Here is an 18,987-nt window from a genome sequence, read left to right as displayed (position 1 = left end):
CTTCGTTAGGCTAAACAATGGACGTGATGTAGCTGCGATCAAGCAGTTGTTGCAATCAAGACTGTGCCGAGAGTTGAGTCTGGCAGTTAGAATCTTCACAGCGGTTGATAAAGTGATAAAACCGAAGCTGTAGTGGCGGCAGCATTAACCGAGAGCGTGCACAGCTTTCCCGTCCCGTTCACCATCTGGAAAACACACCCTGCACATCTATTAGGAACTCGCTCTACAGCCAAGGATGAGCGCTCCACTGAAAATGGGTTAATAATGGCACTTAAATTAAGGGTAATGTTTGCAGTTGATCTGTCGCTCACGAATCATCTTATTTTATGTGGATACTTTCCCTTCTGAGGGTAATTGTGGCTTTGAATATATGTGAGTCACTGAGTCGCGTTATTGGAAATCTAAGACAGGTAGAGCTGCAATATTTGTTTTATCCAGATATTTCCTGACTATATTAAGCCTTTGTACCCAGAGGTGAGAGTCATCTGTGGCACATAAAGAGGACAGACTTCGGTTCTGCAACTGTTCACTTCTTCTACTCCTCCAACAATCCCCTCTGTGGTTTAAGGGTTCTTTTATTGAGGCAATCATTCATGCACTCATGTCTGATTTCATTTGTAAACAAGAGAGGATGCACTGGATGCAATTTCCCATTAACGCTAATGCACCAAGACGTGGACATATATTTTGACGAAGACAAATGTCGAATTTTTGTTTTGCTAGAAAAACTTGGGAAATGTATTCTTCAATTGATATCTGGCCCCTGGTCTTGAAAGATGAATGTTGCACACACACACACACTTTTTGTCAAACTAGTTACACTAGCCGATACAATTGGCGGCTCCCTCAGGTGGAAGATTAGCAGCTGGCTGTATGACCCACCTACCTCCCCCCCGCTCCTACTTAACAAAGAGGAAGCAAAATGCTGTCATATATTACCACCAACCAGTTGTGTGTGTGTTTGTGTTCATGCCCCATCTGCATTTAATACCCTGTCCCGTTGAGTGTATTGGACACATTTGCGTACAGTCTAAATCTGTCTGTGTTGTGGCTGTTTGTTTGGGCTGTTAGGCTTGGAGGACAGGACAACTGTATTGGATGTCGGAGTGTGTGCACACAGTTGTGCTGATGCTGACAAGCCTGCTGGCGGGGGAACGGGGATCAGATGTGTGCGTGTAACATCACCAGCAGACAGTCTGCTACTCTGACAGGGGCTGGCCTGCGAGGTTAGGTACTACTGCAGGAGGAGACAGCTGAGGGGCGGCAAGGAGGGAAATATTGGGAGAATCAGACAAGGGCCAGAGGCAGTGAAAGAAGCGAGGAGCGAGGCAGTTCTGGCTGAGGGAATTAAGAGGGAGGCAGAGTCGAGGCCCACACATGAGCTTCTGTGCCAAAGAGAAAACACAGGCTTGTCTGTTTGTCTGACCTTGCATGTAAAGCAACAGTTGTTGATGTCCATGTTGTTGTGTAGCCTGTTGAACAGGGACTTTCAGGAGCAAATGTTTCCATGTACAACAGTGTGTGTGTCGAGAATGCACAGATCTTGGTGTTCGGTTCCCATATCCTCTGTCAGTCCAGGCGCTACGCATCCAGCTTTTCTGCACCTAATGAGGATTTTCACAAGAGCCTGACTGATTTATCGGTTAGCTGACAATATCAACTGGTGTGAGCCTCATCGGTATCAGCAATTAAATGTCCAGATATCAGAAGATATGAAAATGTTAATCTCATAGAATAAACAACGCAGAAAAGATGTGCATTAATGTTTACATGTTTAGCATCTTAATTCAAGTCCTATATGTTTAGTTTTTTCTATTTCTCTATAGTTGTTTATAATACATTATATGGTTAAACAGTAAAAAAAATCATCCCTCACATTACATTTCTTTGTCCTAAGTGGTTGATAATGACATCTTAGGAATTATTGTCAAGTAAAAAAACAATGTATCAATTGGTCAAATAGCTTTAATTGACAAGATAGTACAAGTGGGTAGAGAGAGTGAAGGAAGAGACTGAATATTGAGAAATACTTTCTAAAGCCGAAGGTATATTTTTGAAAAGCCTGAATTTGTCTGACCAAAACTCAGGAGATATATTGAAATTAAAGTCACATGAAAAGAAGCAGCAACTCGACACATTTTGAAAAACCTAAATCAGAGAATGTTTTTAGTGTTTGCTTGATAAATAATTTAAGTTGAGTAAAATAACAGTGGTAGCAGTGGTATGTGAAGGTCACAGAGCTCACTTTTCACTCACTCGCTGTCAGCTTTACAAAGAAGTGACCTTTTCAGTGGCAACGGCACCGCGCTGTGAGTATTTGCGTTCATATTTGTGCACGTGTGAGGATTCATGTGGTCGCCGTTTAAATTTATAGCCGTCATTGTCCATGTTTCCAGCACATTATATTTAGCTGTGCTATCTGTGAGGCCTTCTGCTGCAGTTGAAGAGGTTAAACCGCAGTGACACACTCCCTCTCCTGCCCTCCCTGCTCTCTCTCCTTCCACTCCCTAAATAGACTGTCCAGTCTTTCAAGATCACTTCTTTATCGGACTTAAACTTTGCTCCCTCCTCTGTCTTGAAGTGTTCAGTTACAGTCTTGAATTTCAAATTACACTGTATATAGCCTTCTGTGCCCTCTTCCTTCTGTCTTATTCTTAGACTGATATTGTACATTCTCAATTGTTGAGTTTTTGTTTACGTCTTTGTCCAGCTCGTGCCCTTTTTTTTCCTCTGCTCTTATCCTGCATCCTTCCTCCCTCTGTCTGCCCATTTGCTCCTCTCCTCAGGGGGTCTATTAGCAGCTAGCCCTCTATCTCCGCAGTGCAAGGTGGAGGGAGGAAGTGAACGTGAAGCTGAGAGCCGCCAGCCGCCAGCAACGTTACATTTTAGTTGTCATAATATTATACTACAGCTAATGACAGTGATTATAGTAATAATGATATAATACATAAAAAAAATGCGATAAATGTGGACTGAGTACTGGGTATTGTAGGTTAAGTTGTGCAGGAGTAGAAGATGCCTGTATTAAATATGTGTTTTCTGTCAGCATGTAAAATGTGAGAAAACAACAGGGGGGGATTTGTTATTTGCGTCTTATGTGATGTTTTTTTCATGTGGATACATCACCACGCCATCGGATCATGCTAATAGACAACGCCACTTGTGATTTTGCAAATAGAAATATGCAAATAGCCGCAGCTAATCCACAGAGTGACATAAGTGACCAGTTCTTCGTGGATCAGGACCTGGATATGTGATGGATGTGTTGTTGCCGCATTAATATAAATGCATGTCAGTAAACGGGGTGCTAAGAAAAGACATTTGATGGTTTAATATCAACAGAGCGCTTACTCAGATCTTTGTCTTTGCTGCGGTCAGGCTTCACTGTTGTGGTGCACTTCAAGGTGTTAGTGTGTGTGTGTGTGTGTGTGAGTGTGTGAACTCCCTCCAGATGCTGCAGCCTTCAACAGACAACATTTGCCAATTACCTCATTAGCGTCATCCGGTTCCCTTTTGGGCTTCAGGATAAATCCGTACCATTCACTTTGACACCAAACCCTGAACCGTGTCGGTCGTCTCTCCTCCGTCGGCACATGATCAAACGTCTTTGCTCTGCTGCAGCACGGACACGCTCAGGTTATAATTGAAGCGAGTGACTAAGTATTAATAATTTGATATTGTACAAATTGGAGTTGTTCATTAGTTGAATGAATGGGTGCTACCGCTAACATGCAGAAATTAACCAAATGGGTTTTACGTCTATATAAATCCAAATAGACGATAGTGTCAACGGACGAGGGATTTAATTGGTTTGAGTGAAACTCTGATAACAAAGATTACTTCTGCAATAGCAGTTGGTGAGTTTTGTGTGTTGTGATGAGATTTCCAAAATTGTGTTTTACGGTAAATGAGGTGGATTGATTCAGACCGTCCTAAACTCTTTTTAATCTGTGTTTTGTTCTCGTAAGAATAATTTATTATGGGATTTGCTTGTGTGGTTTTGGCAGTGTATTTTGTGTATTTTTTGTGTGCCTGGCCACATGTGAAACACATTAGCGATGGTTTGATTGCAGTGTTTATGTTTTCTGCCGGTGTCTGCTCACATACAGTGGATGGAAACGGCAAGGAAATTTATATTTCCTGTTTGCCCTCGTGAAAGAGACAAATTACTTGTGTTTTAGAAGATACGCTGGACCACAGAGCACTTCAGTATGTCCGATGTGGAGTGTGAACCCACTTACATATGAATACATGTTTAAAGTTATAAGATGTAACAATTCTATATAAATATGTCTAAAAACGACAATGTTGTGAACATGATTTGCGCTTGTGTCCTTTGAGGTAGATTTTTTAAATCCAACAACTCGCACGCTGCTTCACAAAATCATTAAACTAGGTCTTTTGTTATTGTTTTGTTTGTGAGACACCTAGCGTCTGAAGTAACATGTTGTACATTTAAGTCGTTGGTAAAGTTGATTTATGGTTATGCATTGTTAAATTTGCATTTTGTGGTTTTGGATCCATTTTCATCAGCACCCACGCCCTCTTTACTCTCTGTATTCGTCCTTCCAAACCCTTGTCCATGGAGAGAGCACATCTCATCAGGAAGTGGGGTCAGTGTAAGGACTGAGTCCACCCACCCACACGTCAGTCCTCTGCCCACAACCTCAGTTTCTTACTAATGGACAACACGTCTCCAGAGAGGGTGTGAATATGGGAGGGAAGAGGAGCGTGGGAGCGAGTGATGGAGATGCCGTTCGACGGAACAAACAATGTTGCAGGTCAAAGCTGAGAGAGACAAAAGAGCTAAGCGGACGCACAACTGGCTGTAAATTTACATTTGGCCGGATGAGTAAAACAGAGATGGAAGGCACTTTGTGGTCTGAAGCAATAGGATGGCCACTCTGTCTTGTATTTTAGTGAACAGGGTGGAGAGAGATTTTCCCTGCTGCCTTTCTGTCATCATCATCACCATCACACTCTTTCATGACTATTTCATGACCTATGTTTCTGTCAACTCCCAGCCTTCCTGAGTCTATAATATTATACAACCAGAGCGCTTGCTGGTGAACGGTGCAAGCAAGCTTGTTTATTCTCGTTTAGCAGTTTTTAGTAGGAAATTTGTCAGCCAGTGAGAATTATTTGATACTTTTGACAAAGAAACCCACAAAGAGCATCTCAAAAGTTGAGGTGGGTTAGCACTGTTTCCTCACAACAAGAAAGTTAGATTTTTGGCAGGGGTCTTTCTTTGCCGAGTTTGTATCTCTCTGTGTCTCTGTGGATTTTTCTCTGAGTAGTCCCGCTTCTTCCCTGAGACATACTTGTTGTAAAGTGAATTTGAGTGTGAATGGTTGTTTGTCTCTGTATACTGGTTCTGTGATATGCTGGTAATCTGTGTAGGGTGTTTCCCTACTCGACTCTAGCTCGCCCTCTGACTCAAAGGATAAGCGGTGTAATGGATTTAAGGATATATGCTCCCTCTTATATTAGAAAAACATCGGTGTTATTCGCTGTTATATTCATATTGTGTCAGTCCAAGTGCACTCTTCAGTTAGGCTCCGGTTTCAAAGCAATAAGGATTTTTTTGGGGGTATATCAAAACAGACCTGACTGACAGTTATTTTAAACTCGTGGGCAATGCTCCCTTGCTTACTCTTCTTAACTTTGTAATGAAAGGAATGCAGCCACCGCGTGAAAGCTACATGGTCTCTCTCTTCATGGCCAGTGAACACAGCCTCTTCCCTGCTGCCCTTTGTAGCACGTGTTATGATGAACTTCACGCACTGCCACCCCAGTGTTTGCTTCAGGCTGCACTCCTTTGCCCTACACATGCATCCTATCTTTTCATCAGGCCAACTCATCCAGGCCTCACCACGCCCTGGCCCTCTTGCCTGAGGGGATTGCAATGTGCAGCTCACATGACCCAGGCCACTGACCTCTCTCCCCTTCCCCTCATACCCATTCTTCTAAATACCCCCATTCTCTCAGTTTGCACTAACTTCCCACCCCCCTGTCTCCTCCCCCAGTGCCTTCCACTCCTTCCTGCATCTCCTTCACCTCCTCCCTTTCTCTCTCCTTCTCCTTTTCTGCTTACCCTCATGATTCAGGGTCAGAGGCAGATGCAACGCAGGCCCTAAGCTATCTCTGCCTCAGCCCTAAACAGCCCTCGGCCTCGAGACAATGGTATGTGGCTGGACATGCGCAGCAGACACCATGCCTCAGGGGAACTGGGAGACTGCAACTGGACTGCTGCACCAAAGCTAGAGCACAGGCAGTGGTGTCTTTCTAGGTCTGCGGAAAGAGGAAATGTATTCCCTAAATGACTAGATCTATTGTGTATGAAATGCTGCACTTAGACCGCCGGTAGACAGGCTGTTGAAACGAGCTGAAATGTGTGCTTGTAATGTCACATATGTGTCTCACTTTGGGTACATCAGCCGGTCTCATGAGGCGTTTTATTTTCCTCCATTATCATCTTCTGCTGGGTTCTAAACCACTGCATCCCCACGTCACTTATGATTGAATTCTTAACTTCCTGCACTGACATGTCACTATGGGACAGAGCAGAAAAACAGATAAGTGCAATATGTCTCCTCTGTTCGCCATTCCCTTTGAGATTATTGCAAAACTCCTACAGCCCTCTGTGACAGACACACAATCCTAATCCACTCTTTACTGCAGTACTGTGTTAGTTGTGTGTCACTAGATGTGTATGAGCTTGTAGATTCACATACAAAGTGCACACATATGAACATTCTTAGAAAAAAAATATAGGTGGGGTAATTGAAGCAGATGCTACCAATGCATCAGTGTGAGTGTTGAGCCTCTTGCACCAGAGGGACTTTGTGAGTGCTCGACTTTATTTAATCCAGACACTCTCACAACTGGTCCCGAACATGACCTATTTCACACAAAACACAGTGATCAACAAGATAGATGGGATAAAATCTCGGAGGCTATATACGTGAGTGTGTGTGCGTGCGTGCACATGCATGTATGCAAGTGTGAGCTCATATAGGTCATATGTGCTGATGTGGGTCTATTCCATGACTTTCATACTTATCTGTTAATGTAACACCCTCTGTCAGCTCAGTAGGCAGCTATTTCAAGCATGTCACAACAGTTTGCTCCACAGAGATACAGTCCGCAGCAACCTTTGCGATGACTGAGCCCACAATCCCACCTGAAATCCATTTTGACCTCCAAACGAAAAAACGTTGGACACCGTTTAGTATGCAGTCAGGGACATCTGCCACACATAATTGCATTAGCAGTAAATTAAAAAGAGAGCAGATGATAAGGATCCATTACTGATTATCAGTGGACTTCATATTTAATGTATTTGGAATGTAACCTTTCAGTTTTATGTCTGTGAATGTGGTCGCTGGGTCGCTCAGGAGAGGATCACGGAGATGCGATACATTAAAAAAATGATGATTAGCAGGCTGGGTGCATGTTCTGTTTAGCCAGTGGACCATATCCAAGGGCAGCAGGTCATGTTTTTTTCTGTGGCTGATTGCAGTTAAGGCCGTCTGCGCTGTAATGTGAACATGACGAGGTCAGGACACAGGTGCGCTTTTAACCTGCTGACTTGAGCTCTTTAGATTCCACGACTACAGGTCTTCTCATCCAGTCAAGGCTGTATTTAATACATTACCTAAACTATTTCCAGACGATGCAGTTAAAACACACTTTTACTGAAAGAGAAAACCTTAAATTAACCATAATCCTCAGTCCGCATACCTATTTGCATGCATCGACCAGCAAGTCTGGCTGAGCACACCGCACCTTATGACTGCAGGGACTGGGTCTGTGTGCACCCTGATACATTTTTCATGCAAGTTTCCTCTACAAACACAAGACACACAAGACATTCTTTTTGATATTGATTCCCTTTTTTCAGCTGCTACTTGGTTTTACACCTGGGGAAGCACTAAGGAGGTCTTGCCTCTGTAGTGTTAATTTATAATCTTATTGGAATTTGCTTTAGACTCAATGTTTCAAGGCTTTGCTCTAAGTGTCAGCTTTGAACTTTGATTAGTTGTACTCAGAAACAAGACACAGGCTTATACTATGGATGCAGTTTTGATAGTTTGTTAGTTGTGGGGTTGATTTCTCAACATCGTGTTACAGTGTAATGTGTTTCTATTTTTTTGTCGACTTTGAAGTTCATCTTTGCGCATCCACTGTCTTCTGTTGTTTGACAAACTCAATTCAGCAGCAGTGACTTTTTTCTGCTTTTGTGGTATCTATCAAAAGAGCTTTTCATAATTGATAGTGGTTTTAATGTCTGTTTTACTCTATTAACGCCAGTTTTGACGTGAAGGGGACGGTCTCGTACTGCAAGTCTGTATGCTGGCTGTCTCACCAAATCAGGAGGTTTTTGTTCCACAAAAAATATACTGTCAAACAGCGCCATTCCATAAATCCATTATCTCACACACCCCTGTCTTCTCTCTCGTTAATTTATATTTAGGTGTCATCCACAAATGTAATAAATTATATGGATACTGGTCGAATAAATCTACATTTGTCCTCCTGGGGGAAAGGGCTATTTTTTGACAGCACACCAAATTGTTGAAATTCCTGTAGGTAAATATGTTTATTATTTAGGGCTCATCAGCCAACTATGATCTGTTAGCAGTGTGCCATTTGGTGAGGAACATAGGACACCATCTTTTTGATAGAGACGAGTCAGCCAACAGGCAGTGCAGCCTTTTAAAATGCAGATGGCTTTCCCTAGTTGGCCAATTAGTAACTTTAGCTCTGGAACACTTATCTCTTTCATCTTCCTGTGTGTCTCTTTCATTTGGGGTGCAGGGAGCTTAGTGTGCCGGTTTTCAAAGTAGTGGTGTGTGTGTGTGTGTGTGTGTGCATTCATGTCTATTTTCTGTGATAGCGCAAAAACCTACACAACTTTATTCTGCTGCTGCTGGCATTGAGACTGTTAGATATCAATTAATAAGCCAAAACACATATCAAGTCAAAGCGAACATGCGGGTGAAATGTGGAAGGCTCTATTGCGAGCACTGCAGTTGTGACGGTATAAAAATTGAATGAGTTAAATGGGGAAAAATTGCCTTTTTCTAAGCTACAGCTGTGTTAAGTAATCTGCAGCATTCCAGCTGCTTTGCCACTGACCTCAATCTTTTCAGGAAACATTCAGTGGAGAAATAGGATCACAGATTAAACATCATTAACCGCACATAGCCACACAGTAGGAGCCTAGATGAGAGACACAATAGCTCTCTAATAATAAAGCCTGTCAGTGGAATGGAATGTTTTTTCTGTAAATTTTTACATTAAATATTTTTCTCTCTTTGTATTTTGTATGATACAGGTCCAAACCCCAGTCCAGTGAGCTCCCTTCCTGCATGGAAACCCACCTTCCTTGGCATACTTCCCATCACCCTAGAGCTAGCAGCCAGCATGGCAGGATGAGCCTCTGCCAGCGATAATGATGGCCAAAAAGCAAGATGTCCGGGCACCCATCTACAACCTGGTCGCGGTCGGGCTGTCCGGCACGGAGAAGGAGAAGGGCCAGTGTGGGGTGGGCAAGTCCTGCCTGTGTAACCGCTATGTCCGGCCAGGTGCAGATGACTTCTACCTAGACCACACCTCTGTCCTCAGCACAAGTGACTTTGGGGGCCGTGTGGTGAACAATGACCACTTCCTGTTCTGGGGAGAGGCTGGGCGGACAATGGAGGAGGGGCCAGAATGCCGTATGAATGTTGTGGAGCAGACAGAGTTCATCGATGATCAGACGTTCCAGCCGCACCGAAGCACAGCGCTCCAGCCTTACATCAAGAGGGCAGCTTCCAGCAAGCTGGCCTCAGCTGAGAAGCTGATGTACTTTTGCACAGATCAGCTGGGGCTGGAGCAGGACTTTGAGCAGAAACAGATGCCTGAAGGCAAGCTAATGGTGGACGGCTTCTTACTCTGTGTGGATGTTAGCAGGGGGATGAACCGTAGCTTTGAGGACCAGATGAAGTTTGTCACAAACCTGTACAACCAGCTAGCCAAGACGAAGAAACCAGTGGTATTGGTTCTTACCAAATGTGATGAAGGCGTTGAGCGCTATATTAAAGACTCACACACCTTTGCCCTTGCCAAGAAGAACCTGCAGGTGGTAGAAACATCAGCACGCTCTAATGTCAATGTTGACTCAGCTTTTCTAACACTGGTTCAGCTTATAGATAAGGGTAGGGGAAAGCCCAAAATTATTCCTTACTTCGAGGCATTAAAACAGCAGAGTCAACAAATTGCCTCAGCCAAAGACCGCTATGAGTGGCTGGTGAACAGAATTGTGAAAAACCACAATGAGACATGGCTGAATGTCAGTCGTCGCATGCAGTCTTCCCCTGAGTACAAGGACTACATTTTCCTTGAGGGGACAATTAAAGCCAAAAAGCTTTTCCAACAGCATGTGCATAGACTCAAGCAAGACCATATAGAGAAACGTAGGAAGGCCTATCTAACTACTCTGCCACAGGCCCTGTCTGTGCTGCTACCAGAGTTGGATGAGATAGACCACCTCAGCTGGTCTGGAGTTCAGAAAGTACTTGAGACAAAGAGAGATTTCGTCCAATGGTTTATAGTGCTAGATGACAACCCTTGGGAGACCACACCACACATTGATAACATAGAGGATGATCGAATCCCCCAGGACCTTCTGGAGACCCCTGCAGCTGAAAATATCTATGAGATTCACCTGGAGCAGCTAAGGAATGAGCGAAAACGGGCTGAGATGAGATGGGAGTTCAAGGAGAAGCTAAGTATCTCTCCTTTCATCACACCAGGGAAACCATGGGAGGAGGCCCGAAGCTTCATCATGAATGAAGACTTTTACCAGTGGCTGGATGAGGCAGAATATCTGGATATCTACAACAAACACCAGAAGGAAATCATTGACCGAGCCAAAGAGGACTTTCAGGAACTGCTTCTCGAATACTCTGAGCTCTTTTATGAGCTTGAAGTGGATGCAAAGCCAAGTAAAGAGAAAATGGGAGCCATTCAGGAGGTGTTGGGTGAAGAACAAAGGTTTAAAGCCCTGCAGAAACTGCAGGCAGAAAGGGATGCTCTTGTATTGAAACATATCCACTTTGTCTACCACCCCACAAAGGACACCTGTCCCAACAGCCCCCACTGTGTGGACAGCAAGTTAGAGCAAATTCTGTCCTCCAGATTCCCTACCCGCTACCCATCATCAGACACTTCAAGACTGGAAGGGGGTAGAGCTGAACGGATAAATCTTGTCATCCTAGGAAAAGATGGGCTAGCCAGAGAGATGGCAAATGAGATAAGGGCCTTGTGCAGCAGTGATGACCGGTATGTGTTAGATGGCAAGATGTATGAGTTAGCCCTTCGTCCTATTGAGGGCAACGTACGTCTGCCAGTCAATTCCTTCCACACACCAACTTTCACACCCCATGGCTGCCTGTGTTTGTACAACTCAAAAGAATCCCTCTCGTATGTTGTTGAGAGTATAGAGAAGCTTAGAGAGTCAACTATAAGCAGAAGGGAAAGGGAAAACAGCTTAGCACAACTCCCGCTGTCCCTCATTCTGGTCACCAAGCGGGGTGTGGGGTCCATAGGGGATATTGGGGGTGAGACAGCTCAGACTCTGATCCAACAGGGACAGCAGGTGGCTGGAAAGCTGCAGTGTACATACCTAGACCCTGCCTCTCCAGGTATGGGCTACACACGCAATGTAAGCGAGAGGCAGATCAACCAGATGCTAAAGGGTCTCTTAGATTTAAGGAGAGGCGTAGGGAGCAGTTCCCCTCCCTTGCCCCCTCCATCCTCTGCCTTCAGAGATTCACAGTCCCAGCCAGGTCTAGAGGCAGACTTGAGGATTGTTATGTGCCTGATGTGCGGAGACACATACGACCTAGACCAGCTGCTTGCTCCCTTCCTGTTGCCCCAGCATTGTCGTCCTGCCTCTTCTCTTAGCAGTGGCACCTCCATTCTCCTGGATCTCAGTATAGGAGGTCAGAGGCAGAATATTGAACTGTCACTACTCTCTTTCCATTCCACATTCTCCCTCCGCAAGACCAGGCTGGTCCATGGCTATATTGCAGTTTACTCTGCTCGGCGCAAGGCCTCTATGGAGACCTTATGTGCTTTCCTGTGTGAGGTCCAAGACATCATCCCAGTCCAGTTGCTAGCCGTAGGGGAGAGTCAGATGGAGTTGTCAGACTCAGAGTCAGCCAAGGAGCAGGTCAGTCAGGGAGATGAACTTGCCCATGAACTTGAGGCCAGGTTTAATACAGTAATATGTGGACATGGTGGGGTGGTAGGGGGCCTTCATAAGATAGACCTTTTCCAGCCCTTCCTCAAGGACGTGGTTGAGAAGCACACTATTGTTGAGGCCACACACATGTATGATCATGTGGCTGAGGCATGTACCAACGACAGCATAAGCCCTCGCTGTGGCTCTCCTAGTCCAGTTAACATTCTGATGGACTCTGAGGATGACATTGACCCATCATCCCCTTACCCCACACTGAGGGAGGATGGTAGCCTGAGTTCTCACCTTGGGAGCTTCAAGCTGCCAGATCTGGATTCAAGTGATACCTTCTCTGTCATTTCTGAGCTTAGCACCTTTGAGAGCAAGCTTAACAACAAGATTCCTCCTCAAGTGAAGCCCAAGCCTGTCCGTAAGGTTAACCTCAGCCCCTTCATGGACCAGCAAGGTGGTACCAACCGTCGCTCTTTGCCCCAAGCTGTCACCTGGGCTCCAGGTAGCGATGGTCGCTATGACCCTTCCGACTATGCCGAGCCCATGGATGCTGTTAGCAAACCTCGACTCACAGAAGAGGAGAATATTTACTCTGTCCCTCATGACAGCACACAGGGCAAAATTATCACCATCCGTAACGCCAGCAAAGGTCACTCCAACGGGAGCGCTGGAGGGAATGGTTCCGACAGTGAGGCGGACAGTAGCTCACTGGAACGCAGGAGAAAGTTGTCTGCCATCGGGGTAAAACCGAAGCTTTACAGAGACAGATCCAAACGACTTGGCAAGTTCAGCAGTTTCAGGACAAGCTTCTCTATTGGCAGTGATGATGAGATGGTGGGTCCACCCAAGGCTAGCCAGGATGACGCAGGAGCCCAAAAGGACAACTCCATTGAGGAGATTGAGGACCCTAAAAGAAGGAATATCCTTAAGAGCCTGCGCAGGAATACTAAGGTTAGTATTAGCTTCCAAGTATTAATATTGTCTGAACAGTAGTTAGCAAATGTTGTTTTAAGATGTTTCATATTTACCCAGGAACAATCCCCAAGTACAACACTTGGTAATTTTGATTAAGTCATTTTCAATGTCTACCTCAGCAAAAAACAATGTTGTTATGTATACATAGGTAATTTGTTCCGCTGTATAATCTAGGGGCTGAGATACAACACTTGTTTGCTTTGGTGGATTGTCAATGTTAACTACAAAGTTTGAGCTACAACTGATCAGTTCAGTATAGCTCAGTGAAAACATGACATACTGGGGGTTGGTTCCTCTGAAAGCATGTCTTCCATGTTTTCCCCTGACAGCTCTGCGGGAGCCTTCTTAACTATCCAGATCATCAGAGGGAACCAAACTTTTACACCAGAAGACAGAACTCTTAATGAGTGGGACTGTGCCACAGTTGCTTTATGAGAGCTTGTGCATGTCTGCTTGATTGCATCTGGTTTTCCAGTATATGAGAGCTGAAATAATGATGTTTTGAAAGCGTCAACTTCCATCTTACAATTCTTATTATAATGGCACATAAAAATAAATTAAATCGAATGTCATGTCTCTCTACAAATCCCTGCATTTCATGACATTACAGTAGTAAGGAGCATTACATTTGAAGTACCCCACTCTACTTGTAATTTACACAACGTGATTCTGTAATCAACTTGCCTTCATACTTACTTGTACACGACTTCTTGTCTCAATGGCCCGTGCTTGACAACATAAATGCTAAAGGACTCAGTTAATGTCCCATTAGTGATCAACATCAGCATCATCTAGTGAGAGCAGTGGTTTTTACTGTTCACTGTTGTAGCACTGCAGTGAAGTACGTGCTTCCCAATTCTACTCTTTCACAGGTTGGCTTTCTTTTCATCCTTTATTTCATATTAATAGTGTTTGTCCTCCCCTCATACTGATTCATACTTTCTGCCTCTTTTCATATTCTTGTCACACTCTGTTTCTCTCCCTATTATGTTCTCCTCATATCTGTCTTTCCTTTCTATTTTTCTGCTGAAGGCTTCCCCCCACCACCAACTTCAATTCTTTTCTAGTCTGCCCCTCCGCGTTCATTTCTGTCCCTCACATGTCTTGCGGCGCAATACTTACGACCTTACACCGTTAGGCTTATCAGCTTGGCATGCTATTCATTCACACACATGGCTTGGCACAGAGGTGCCAGTTGAATAGGAGTTACAGTTGTCTTCGTTGTGCATGTGCGCCTGTGATAACTACCGTGGCTGTCAGTAGGGTGTAACAGGAGGAGGATGATTAATGTTTTCACACACTCAGCTGTGATGTCCAAGTACCTGCATGAAGGCTGTCATCTCACATAGCTCTTAACTGCTTCAACTGCGTGCTCTCCTTTATGCACAAACTGACTTTGTTCATAGTTTACTCAGTGCCATTTGTCCTTCTGAAGAAGGTGTGCCAGGATCGCTCAAACACCAGGCATCAGGTAGCTCATCAGTCAGACAACTACCAATGAAGTGCACATCACAGTCCAAGCCCCATGCCTCATACAATCTCCAATTTTACTGAATTTTACTCAACCCAACTCGAAAGAGGGATCAATTAAGTATCACATGACACATTATAAACCTACTTGTCTAATAAACAAATCCCCAGGAAAATTAAAGCCAGCAGAATTTAGATCGGTGCTCTCATCATTACTCTAATTAGAGCCTCTGATTTGTGTCCTACAGCAGGTCTGAGATCTGGATATTCACATTACAGGCCGTTATGGCTTAATTGTGGTTGTAAGAAAGTGATCAAGTTCCATCACCTGTTTTTCTAAGCAGCCATTTCAAAGATAAGAGCCCATTTCCAATCTGCTGCACCTTGAAATCCTCTCAGGATGATGTGTTATTGAGTTTTGAACATCTGAGGGAAATGTATAGTAGTTGTGACCTGGTGATAGAATCAGCCGCTCCCGTTGCTGGCGTGTAATCGACCAGATTTAATTCAAAGCCAGAGTTTCATTTGGTTTAATAGTGGAGCCTTGGATGTTATGCAGTGTGAACACTTTTCAGGCTCGAGCCTTTGTGTCTTGTCAATCAATTACTGTCATGACAGGTAGGGACAAATAATTGAAACTAGATTTGAGTGCGGCAGAGGCCAAAAATTTTATGTCCAAACCTGTCAGAGAGAAAAGCGAAAATTAACTGAGCTTGACCCAAACCCGACAGACATTTTTGTGTTCGAACCCGATCTGAAGCCGATGTTCGGCTAGATTACAGGCACGTACAGCATGAAAAATCAAGTACAAAGTCAAACGAACGTGATCAACGGTACTTGTTAAGTTTCTGATGGGTGGGTTCAGGTCAGTTATCCACAGTAAACTAAAGACTAAGCTAGATAGGGCTGGGTCAATTTTTTTTTATAATAGACATGTTCATTTAATTAGATATCTTTAATTATTTTGGTGTCAAATCATTATTGCTTTCAAGTTTTTATTTATTCAAGAGCTCTCAACAAGCATTATTTATATATACACTAAGCTTTTGTTATATTGCTATTGAAGACAATCATATTGTGATAATTGTTGTTATGATTTTTTACCGCTCAGCCCGAACTGAGCCAATTTTAAAACCCACTTTACCACAGGCAATGACCAACCGTGTCTTTGTCCCGCCCGCCCTCCCTCAGCGAGAGTCCGGAAATGTTTCCTCTCTCTCTCTCCTGCAGCTTTTTATTTTTTCAAACCTCCTCAGCCAGTAAGAGGAATGCTTCAAATTCCTCAGTCACCTAGCTACAGTCTAGTGTCCTCGTGCAAGAAATAGGTGTGAGGGAGACGAGAAATAAAGATTCAGTAGAGAGAGAGATACGAGTTTACCGTTGAATTGATCTGACTTTTAGTTTTTGTTTTTTACATTTGTGGGTTTGTTTTTCAGCATCCCACAGCGTAGAGTGTATGTAAACGCTAACCATGGTGTCTGCATGCTATTATTAAGGATATGTTCTGTTTGCCTTTTGTGGTCGAAGTCTGTTTTGTCTTCTCAGTGCTGGCAACATATCCTGTCTCAGTCAGCAGCTAAAAAGGAGTGGCCAGAAGGCAAAACTGCAGGGGTAGACGACAGTGAAAGAGAGAGAAGTGGGTGGAGGAGGAAAGGGGGGACTATAAAGACGCTCTGCTAAAGTGAGATGGGGGCAAAGATGCAAAACACAGTTAGTGTGATGAGACACAAATAGATTATGAGCTGCTACCTTGAGCTAAAAACTCAAGCTGCCAGGGAGTCTAGTCTCATAATTTCTATTATTACTGCCCCTTTAATTCAGTTAAATACTCTTGTGCTCAAACCTTACATATCCACTATGTACACAGTTAAAAACCTATAAGTGTGACAACTTCTGTATGTTCAGAGGGGTAGTGTCACAGAGAGATTGGGCAGAACAGCGGTGGAGGTAGCTGGCAGTGCTTTGTGAAGAAGGTCCAGTCAGGAATTTGCTCACAAGGTGTCATAATGTAAAGATAAATGAGAAGTATACCAGTCATGTCTCAGAAGTTGTAGTTGTGACTGTGCCCTTTTTCCAGCTCTTATTATAGGAAAACAGGCCAATAGAAGTATTAATAAAATGACCAATATTATGTTTTTGCATAACAAATTTGAAGAGGTCTGGGTGAAGATATGAATGAAGACATGAATGAATGCAGTGTGCTGTGTTCACATATTTAAACAGCAGAGAGTCCAAAAATAGAGAAGCACCTCTCAAGATCAAATCTTCAGACAGCTGTTCTCTGGTGTCATAAATGGGAGACAAATCCACATTACTGAAGTACTGGAGAGATTAAAATAAATACTGATAAAATAAGCTAAATAAATCTCATCGGAGTTTACAACAGATTATTTCATGGATTTTCTTTAGCTCATATTGAATTGTCAAAATTTGTACAGAACAAAAAAAAACTGGACTCATTTTCCCCTACACCCAAATCACACAGCTTACACTGTCTGATTTCCTCTTGGAAAGTTTTGAATCAATCAACCTGATTAATGACTGGAGGAAGGATACCAGCCCTCAACTGTGACACTAAAGTCTACAGTCAAATCCAAATCTGACAGTTTTAGTAAGTTGCCCAATCAGAGCAGTTTGGGCTTTATCTAAGGGGCAACTTAAAGAGACAGGAGCTAAAACCAAGAGATCAGAAACAGACTGAGTAATAACCCTAATTAAAATTATGAACTTTCGTATTTAGAACAAAATCCTTTGTTGTCAGCGATTGCCTGAAGTTCAGAAACAGAATGCAGAGTTTCCTCCCCTGAGATGCTTTGCTAGGTCTTGAATTGCTGCTTGTTTGAGGGCATTTCTTCCTTCAATTGTACCAACAGCAGCGACTGCTAAGCTGTTACGTACAGCTTTCCTTGTTGCTGATTTTGTGCCTGTTTTCCTTCGGTGTATCTCACACTTTATGGGAATCATCACCTTGGCATTGATGTATCCTCTAAGTGTTTTCAAACCATTTTGTATCCAAACTCCAATAACAACCTACTTTTAATTTAGTTACCACCACAACATAAATTATGCTTTCGATACCCATATTCTCAGAAATTAATAAAGCTCTTTTGCCCTCATGAGATTTGTATGATTTGCTCCACATATACACATGACTTCTTTTTGATGAGAGGATTCCACAGTAGGATTATTTCACATTTACATTGAACTGATCAAAGTCTGTGAATCCCCAGAAACCAGAGTATAGTGCTATTCTCTGTATAACTCTGTTCTCTCTGGTGTCTACAATTTTACATTTGTTTAAGCCTCATATCCTTGCAGAGCAGTACATTAGAGCAGAGGCTCATGCATCATAAAGCTGGGTTTATAGAATAACCAAGATCATTACATAATAACAGTACAAAGTTTCAATGACTAAAACGAGCTCTCTCTCAGCGGAGTCAACATGGGACCTGATTCTTGTGACATGCAGTTGAACGTAAGAGAAAATATAGAGTTAATGATGTTATTGTTTTGAGAAGTGCCCTTGGATATAATTGATTGGCTTGAATAGAATTGAGAAAAAAATACAAATATACCTAACATTTTTGACAGCATAGGTATTATAATATGTTTCCTGCCTAGCTAGGTCTTTTTTGGTTATTGTCATACATATGCAGTGATAATGATAAATCTCTAACAAGCACATACTAGCAGATAACATAGGGGTACATATATATCTGTCGTGTAAAAACTGATAATAGCTTGGCAATTTTGAGCCAGTTGAAAAAGAAGATAAAAAAACCCAGAATAGTTTCTCTTAATATTCCGACAATAGCCTAGGTGAGCCCTCGTTGATCACCCCAGTCTCAATTAGTGTTCCCCTGCTTGTTTCCGTGAGTACCGCTGTAAGCGAGAATGTGTATACGTGGTATCCAGCATGTTTGGTGGAGGGGAGCAAGGCCAGTAAATGGAGCAGAGGGCATGCTGGGCTCCCTCTCTCTAATGAGCACTCCTGCTCCTTCTCTTGTGTCTGTCTCTCAGGCCTGCTCTGCACCCACACTCCATGTAAGCAGCCAACCATGCATCCTTGCCTCACCACCACCCAGCCTGCCAGGACAGTGCCTCAGGGGGGGCTGACAGACTAACTAGAGATGCAGGCCTTAGGGGCCGTCAAAACAGTCCCGCCGAAGACCATTAGAGCACAGTACAATTACTGCTGATGCTTCAGCCATACAGAGGCAGGTAGAGGATGTTGCAGGGGTGTATTGGAGGTCTCTTAACAGGAGTTAAAAAGTGATTAAAAAACAAGAGAGTTTGATTAT

At 43.5% G+C, this 18,987-nt stretch overlaps 1 protein-coding gene across 1 annotated transcript in view; it reads left to right on the top strand.

The window, feature by feature from the left end:
• Positions 1–18,987, top strand: part of arhgap35a (Rho GTPase activating protein 35a) — a 66,493-nt gene that overhangs the window by 31,718 nt on the left and 15,788 nt on the right. Inside the window, exon 2 of the mRNA XM_061073564.1 lies at positions 9,341–13,192. Within this exon, the coding sequence (XP_060929547.1) occupies positions 9,458–13,192 (3,735 nt within the window). The 5' untranslated portion in view covers positions 9,341–9,457. The remainder of the gene's footprint in view (positions 1–9,340; positions 13,193–18,987) is intronic.

The sequence above is a fragment of the Limanda limanda genome, chromosome 6, assembly GCF_963576545.1.
Source record: "Limanda limanda chromosome 6, fLimLim1.1, whole genome shotgun sequence".
Classification (NCBI taxonomy): Eukaryota; Metazoa; Chordata; class Actinopteri; order Pleuronectiformes; family Pleuronectidae; genus Limanda; species Limanda limanda.
Note: the sequence above shows the minus strand (reverse complement) of the source record. Positions and strands in the feature narration are given on the sequence as shown.